At 56.1% G+C, this 8,098-nt stretch overlaps 1 protein-coding gene across 1 annotated transcript in view; it reads right to left on the reverse strand.

Moving 5' to 3' along the window:
- Positions 1–8,081, reverse strand: part of AFAP1L1 (actin filament associated protein 1-like 1) — a 21,015-nt gene extending 12,934 nt beyond the window's left edge. The window contains exon 1 of the mRNA XM_009082945.1: positions 8,066–8,081. Coding sequence (XP_009081193.1) covers positions 8,066–8,081 — 16 coding nt within the window. The remainder of the gene's footprint in view (positions 1–8,065) is intronic.
- Between the last annotated feature and the right edge of the window lie 17 nt (positions 8,082–8,098).

The following is an 8,098-nucleotide window of genomic DNA, read 5'->3' on the forward strand; positions in this document are numbered from 1 at the left end:
GTGGGGCAAACTGGGCTGCACTGGTGGGGCCAGTAACACCAGCCTGGAAAGTCCCTCCTCGTCCTCCCAGTCTGTACAGCTCTGAAGCAAGTTGGCATGCTCCAGGCCCCAGGGGTTTTAGGGAAAAGCCAGCCATTAACGATCACACTTGAGCTCTGGCGACATCCTGGAACAGTGGAAGATTTGCTAAGGGGCCACTCAGCACGTGAATCATCTCCTCCCTGGGAACAAGGGCCCCTTGAGTGGGGCGGATGGGGCAGAGCCTCAGACTCAGCATCCAACAACAGCAGCAGGAGATGAGCACTTGGAGCTGGTTCCTGCATGGCCAGGAGCTTTCCACCCTCCCTGGCTCTCCAACTGCCCCAGCTGATCCTTCTTCCCACCCCACGTGTGATAACTCCCTGGATGCTCCCCCAGCAGCTCCCACCTTGGGTGCTGCAGCATTCCTGAGTATTGTGGAGCACAAAGTGAGCTTCAATTTTCTGCTTTGGTCCCCAAACTCTCAGCACGTCCCTGTGCCCTCCCCAAACCAGGCTGCAGCAGGCAGAGCAGCAATGCACATGTCCTTGGGACCTCATCATCATGACCTTAGGGAAACTAATATCCTTAGCTGATAACCTTGGAAAATCAATCTTGGGAGATGAACATGAAACCTGCTTGGTGGAGGGGGCAGGATGTCTCCCACCAGTTCTGCCTCCCTGTGCCTGTTGCCTTCTCTCCTTACACGAAGGAGATCACAGGGTTTGCACAGCCCCTCCATCCCACTCCAGTCCTGGGAGAGGGGAGGATGAGCAACCAGAGAGGTTAGATAGCATGACAGAGTCACTGCTGAGTCTCCTTCATCTGCTCCAGACACACCTCAGTGCTGACAGCAGCTCAGGGATTCCTTTCCTAACACAGCTCCAGTGGCACCAGCTCAGCCACACTGAGACAGGCACAGGATCCTTCCATGAGCATTGCTTTTTTCAGCAGTGCTCATGGAAGGGTCCTGTGCCTGTCCCAGTGCCTTTGCCAGCAGCAGCTCCTCTCCCCAGTGTAAAGAGCCATGCAGAAACCCTTATCACATCCAGCCACTTGCCCAGCCCAGCAGAGACCAGCCAAGCAGCAAGTCCAGGCCAGGACAAGTGTCAGAGCTGTTCTCTCAGCCAGGTTCTCCCCAAGCTGTCCTGACTCATCCTTGCCCTCTGCAGAGAGGATTCTTAGAGTCCTCACCACCTCTCAAAATAGGGAAGAACAAGTGGCTGCAGCACACACCTGGGGCCAGGGCTCTGCCCAGTGCTCCCAGCCAGGCACAAGGGAATTGGACACAGAAACAAGTTTCCAAACATCCCCATCCGAGTACACTCTTTTTTGGAGGAAAGACAGTTCCACATCCTCCCCACAGTCTTAAACTAGGAAACAGGAGCCCTGAATAGCGGGAAGTGTAATTACAGGCTGATAGAGCTTGCAAAGGGCAAAGATTATCACCTGCACTCATGTCTCTGCCAGCTCACACACTGCAGGAACCATCTGTCACTGCTGTGGGACCAGTCAAATCTCTTCCCTCTGTAACTGGATTAAGGGACAGACTGGGGATCATAGCAGTTCTCTTCCCACCCAGCCTGGTGCCTCCAGCACATCCCTTGCAGGGTGTCCCAGAGGGATGGGTGCTGGCTGCAGCTGGACCCCCAAGCTGGGTCCAGGCTCTCCTGGTGATGCCCACACTCAGAGTGTGGCTGCAGGTGGAAAATCTCCCCCTCAGCAGCAGCACCTCACCCTGCACGCTCCACTTGGCACCCCAAACCTTGGGCAGTGACTCACCAGCAGAGCCCTGGGGCACCAGAGGGGCTGAGTCTCTCTGACTGGGAGAAACCCTGGGGCAGCCCTTGCCGGGCTGCAGGGTATGTCCTTCCTCACAGCAGCTTCACAAGTGTAACAGGTAATAATTAACAGGCTGATTAAATTCCCCACAAGCAACTCCTTTGACCCAGGCAGCTAATGACCCCCCAGTGCCCTGTGCTGCAGCAGGACTCCCTCTCCAGGGGCTGCTGGGCTGGTCCCCGACACTCATGGCTCAAGCAGCCCTTTCTCTGCCTCCTGAGGAGTCTGTGCCTGTTTGCTTAAGCTCACTGAGAGCAAACTTTATCCCTCTGACCCGAAGAGGCTGCAGCTGCCCCCTCTCCAGAGGAGGAGGAGGTGGCTTCTGGCTCACCCTCTCTTACTGCTGAGCACAGCAAGATGTTGAGCAAATAAAAGCAGCCAGGTGAGATATCTCTGAGTGACCCTGCTGTGTCCCCAGGGATGCCTCCTCCCTCTGCCTGCTCTGTCCCTGAACCCTGAGGGGCTCCTAACCCCAGGTACAAGTTGTTTCTAGCCGCAGCTCAACACAATCAGCTCTGCAAACTCACGATGACCAGACTTAGTCCTTTCACTCTACACTTCCAAGCTCAGTGCCAGGCTGAGCAGGCACAAGGCAGGATGCTCATCCAGCCAGCCTAGGAGCAGGGTAGGAGGCTGCTGGCTGCAAAACACGTTTAAATAATGAATGAAAAGGAGAGGTTTGAGATGCCCTTTAAAGGAATAGTCAGGCAGGGGCGAGACCTGCTGAGTAATGTATAAAAAACAAGCTTCAGGCAGAGGAGAGATGTTAGGATTACTCAGAACACAAAATAAACTGTGTTTTCTCCAACCAAAATTTTGGTGTCAGCCTTTTCCAAACAAACTCTGCAGCATGAGGAGCAGCAGGTTGGCCTAGGCTCCCCTCCAGCACCGGGAGAGGCCCTGGGATGGGCACCACAACCATTTGCCCACCCCTGTGGTCACCCTCTGTGGTGAGCAGAGCTCTGGGAAGCCTCTCTGGATCACACTTTCCTGCCTGTGGGTATCTGTGGGCACCTGAAGCTCTCAGCTCTCTGCAGCCCTTCATCTCCACCAAATCTCAGCCTGCAGGACAGCTGGAATTCCAGCTAATTGCAGGCATCGTGGTGGGAACCCTGTGGCTCAGCACCCTGGTGTTGATACCTGCTGGGCATGTGCTCCTCACTGCCCTGCACCCAGAGCCACATCCAGCCCTCACACCTCCAAAATGGGCATCCCCACACCACTGGTGGGGGTGGAAAGCTCTCTGCATTCCAAAAGACACTTCACCATGCCCTGTACATCCTCTTTCTCCAAAGCCAAGATCCAAAACACCTCGGATGCAATACCCAACCACAGGAGTGAGGTGTGGGGTGATCAGCAGGGCTGACACATCTTCCTGGGAGGAAGAGTCACACGAGGAGGTTGTGTGTGGACACCCAGAAGGAGAGGAGGGTCTCCAGGAGCCTCACCTAGCAGAGCATGGCAGGGAGGGGGTGGGATTGGCAGGAAGGAGGTGATGGATCAGCCATCTCTGCATTCCCAAATGCTTTCAGCAGGGTTGTATAATGCAGATCCTTCTTTTCAGAGGCAGTAGGAGCAGAAAACAGGGGTATTTTCCTCATGGGCTTGGGAGGAGGGAAACACATGCCTGGCATCCAGCCCCAATCTTAGCATCCCTGCCCCAACCCTGACAATGCCCAGGAGCTGCAGAGCTGTGCTGGGCACGAGTCCTCCTTGCCTGGTGGGGGGATCAGGACCCTCTCAGTGCCCAGCTCAGCCCTGTCCCCGTGGTCCCAGGCTGGGGCAGGAGGGCACAGCAGTCTCAGTGCTGGGGGCCAGGGCTGTGCTGCCCCGGAGGACCCTTGGAGAGCAGGATAAGCGTATTTTCTCAGCTGAGAACAGCCCTTCCTTCCGTTTCATTCCCTGGCCGAGCTCAGGTGCAGCAGCAAGGCCACTATCCCACAGCACTTCCTACCCACTTAACCCCTGCAGGGCAGGGCTGAGGGGGCAGGAAAGCCTGTTTGTCCCGGTGGGAATGCTGACAAGCTCGAGCACAGGGGAAGGTGTGACTGACTGCTCTGGTCATTGCCAATGGCTCCACCAGTGCTGGGACTGGTTCACCCATACCTGTTTTTAACTCCAGGATGCCAAAGGCAGCAATCAAACCTGTTGCTACATAACTTCTATTCCTGGATCTGTCCTTCGCAATCTCAGGTTCCCAAAGTGTTTCCCAAAGCCTTAAAGCACATCAAATGGGCAGCTGAGCTCACTGGACGAGGAACCAAAAAGGAGCTGTTCCCCACCACAAAGTCGGGTGGGTTTAATGCTCCAAAAACGCAGAGGAAAGCCAAAGTGATTCTTCAAACTGCTCCTTACACATCTCCTGCTAATTGCTGGCAATCAGAGCATACCAGTGTCTCCCAGAGCTCCCTCTTATCACTCCCAGGATCACATGCACACCAAACCCACTTCAAAAAAAATAGAAGTATTTTGAGCATGGAAAACCCTTGCAGCACAGCTCTGGTTTCGTTCCAAACTGTAGGAAATGTCAGTGTTTTCCCTTGCCTGCCGAAGAGCAGCTTTGATGCCATGGGAGGCATATCAGGAGCAGAAATGGAAGAGGCTGCAGCAGCCATGCCATGGAGGGAGGCCCAGTGAGGTTATTTTCCTCCTTGCCCACTGCAGAGGCTGCAGATGATCAGCCCAGTGTCCACAGAGGGACCTGAGCTCCCCAAATGCCACTGCTTTAGGCACCACAGAGTGATGACAGGCTGCTGCTGGCTGCCAGGGTGCCCTCCCTGCTCTGTTCACATCGTGGGTGCCCTGGCAGGGCCACCAGCCCCTTGTTTGTGCAGGGCTGGCAGAGACCATGCAGAGCTCCTTGGGAGGTTTCCAGCCCAATTGTCCTGCTGCTGCCCTGGGACACTGACAATTAATAGGTATTTTGAGGAGGGACAGTTGTGCCATTAATTTTCAGGTTCCTTATATGCAGGAGATGTGTGTTGCTCAGGAGAGAGCTTCAGCTATGCCAGACTAGATAGCACGGAAGGGTTAAAGGGTTAGGACTTAAGTCTGGGCTGCCAGAAACCACTTCAAGCCCCCACACTGCTAAACTCTTATCTGCTGTCCCAAGCAAGTTATTTGGCTACTGAACAACTTGCAAACCTTGGGTCAAGCCCAGTGCTCCCTCCCTGCCCTCCTCTGCAAAGCCAAAGATTTCCCACTGTTTGGGATGAGGCAACTTCTTCAAAACCTTAACCAAAGTTTTCCTGGGCAGGGAGAAGATCCTCCACTGGCTGCAGGGGCAAGTCAGCCTTGCAGCTCAGCACATTTACACCGGAAAACAGTGTTTCCAGGTCAAGAGCAAACCCGGGAAAGAGGTTTTCCACACAGCCCAGGCAGATAGGGCAGTCCCAGGGTGCCTGGCTGGAGGACACTACCCCTGCAGCAGCCTCCTTCCCCTCTCCAGCAGGCAGAGCAGGACAGCTCAGGTCTGTGTCTGCCAGGCTGGCTTCAGTAGAGACCCAGTACCTCCAGTAAAACCCATTTCCCTGGTTAAAGCCAACACTGCACACAGAAGGATATCAGAAAACACAGGGACCAATGACTCCAGAACTTCCCTACCCTGCTCAGCATCAGCATCCCTGGGGCTGCACTCACACTCTGCTTTGCCTTAACCATTTCCCTGGTTAACCAGGGTCTTACTGGAGGTACTGGATCTTCTTAACCATTTCTCTGGTTAAGACAAACACTGCACACAGAGGGATATCAGAAGAGACAGAGGGACAAATTTCTTCAGCATTTCCCTGCCCTGCTCAGCATCAGCATCCCTGGGGCTCCCTCCCACCCAGCTCTGCCTAGCACGAAGGGGCTGGGGCAGCCCGAGGGGGGCTCAGCCCCCTCCCCACACCCTCCCGGGCCAGCCCCAGGCAGTGGCCCCGGGCAGCTGAGTTCGCAGCGGAAGGAATGGCTGCAATGCGGAGGAGAGCCCCAGGCACTCGCCTGGCGCTAACAGCTGGCCCGGGCTGTGCTCCTCACCCCTCGGCAGCCTCGCACCGGCTCCGAGGGGTTCCTGCTGCCAACTCACCGACAGCCGGGCAGGGAAGATCCAAGGGCAGGAATGATCCAGGCTCCCTCCCAGCAGTCCTGCAGCCTCCCCATTCCTGTGGGCGAACTGGAGCCAAGTTTATCCCTGTCGCATCTCCGCTGGCTTTGCTGGATTTAGCCCCTAGATAAGTTTGGTGCAGGACCTGAATTCTGGTGGCACTAAAGGTCAGGGGAGAGAGACTAATGAGGAGAAGCTGTGTGTGAGCACAGGACTGCCAGAGCAAAGGCTCTGGCACAGATAACCTCCCAAATCACACACCATGAGTTGTGTTCTTCATCAGCACAACCTGAAACAACTCCACCACCAGCCCATGGCATCATTCCCCCCAGTTAGTCACTGGTGTAGAGCTGAGTCCCACACTGGGTGCTGCCCAGCCTGCTGGGGAAGGCAGCAGGATCAGCTGGAGCATGGAAAGTGGTTAAGCTGGCAGAACAAAAAGTCAGGATGCACCAGGACCTGAACAGAGCTGCAGGTGAAGAAAGAGGCTTCCAGAGGGCAGGCAGAGGCTGGGAATGGTGCACAGAGCTCCTGCCCACCACCAGACTCACCACCCCTTGCACTAGGGAAAGGAGCCTGAAGAGACTCCCTCACCTTCCTGCCACTAGTCACAGCCCACAGAGTGATCCAGCAGCTCTGGATGATGAGCAGGAGGGTCTGAAGGAGGTTTACATTAGCAAAGAGCCATCCAGGTGCCAACAGCAATTCATCACAAGCACTCAAAACAAAGCAGGCAGTGCTGCTGCCACTACCATAGCAAGGGGGGTAAAACAGCAGAGTGGCCCTTCCCTGGCAGAGTCAACCCATGGAGAGGCCAAACCATGCTCAAACACATATCCATGATGCTTCTGCAGTGTGCTGGGTATCCCCTGTCCCAGCTTTGCTTTTTGGGGTGGGCTGGGATGCAAACAGGGCAGCCTCCCATCAGCTCACACAGCAAGTGAACAGGGAAGCTGAGACCCCCTGCTGTCCCCTGTCCCCATCACTGATGTCCTCTGGGACCCTGAAAAAGGCATCACATGTCATTTGATAACACTCCCTCCTGCAACAACACCTCCTTCAGAGCTGGCAAAGCCACCCTGGCCGGCAGGGAGATCCACAGCCACGGAGGAGGGCTGTCCCTGTCACCATCTCTGTCCCCTGCAGGGCACTGACACTGCTTTCTGAGCTCTGACACCATGAGCTGTGTTTCCACAGGACTCAAACTCCTCCTAACTATGTTTCCACTGCGGAAACACCACCCCATCCTTTTACATCGGTGAGGGGAACTCTTGACCCTTTGGGGCTCTCTGGTGCTGACCTAGAGCTGCAGACACAGCACTGCCTGAGCTGCCCTGGGACTTTAGAGTGGTCCCAGCTGCAGAGCTGGAGCAAAGCCCCTGGCCACCCTGTTATCATTGTTGGCTGGTGCTTCTGCAGCACCTTCAAGGACAGGTCAAGGGCCAGGACCCCTGTGCTACATCATGTCACCACCTGCTCCTCCTCTGCTCAGCAGAGGAAGCAGCAAATCCCCCCAAAACCTTTCTGCTCCCTCCAGGGACCCGCCAGCCCCAGCAGAAAGCCAGGACCTTCTCTACAAAGTTGGCCCAAAGCCCTGGCAGGTTTATACATATCCCAGATCAAAGCCTAAGAGCTACGTGAGCCCAATGCCACAGGCTGCAGGCAGGAATCACACACATGTGGGAACGCAGCCGCCTCTCAGCAGGGTGGAGATAAGCCCTCCGTGGCTTTTCGAGACCACCACCGTCTTCCCCAGCTAGGGAAACCCTCCGGAGCCGATCAGCTCCAGCTGGAAAAATCACCTCCCTTTCTACGACCGCAATTTCCCCGAACAAGTGCTTACACCCCAGAGCCTTCCTTGCAGGCTGCTGGCTTTTCACCACCCGAGCAGCAAAGGGAAACCGGTTAGATATCCCAGCTGGCCCTACCCAAGGCTGGCGAGGGGCAAATCACCCCAGGGACAGGTTCGCGCATCGATGCGGTGCGAGACACCCGCAAGGTTGGGATGGGATGCGCCACCCGCAGCCTCCCAGGGACTGGGACAGGCATCTCCCCTCCGTGCTCCCGGGCAAAGGGGATGCCCGTCCCGGTGCGTGCCCGTCCCGTGCCGTGTCCCCTTACCGCTGAGCCGGTCCATGGTGGGAGCCGCGGGCA

Source organism: Acanthisitta chloris, unplaced genomic scaffold, assembly GCF_000695815.1.
Source record: "Acanthisitta chloris isolate BGI_N310 unplaced genomic scaffold, ASM69581v1 scaffold38180, whole genome shotgun sequence".
Taxonomy (NCBI): domain Eukaryota; kingdom Metazoa; phylum Chordata; class Aves; order Passeriformes; family Acanthisittidae; genus Acanthisitta; species Acanthisitta chloris.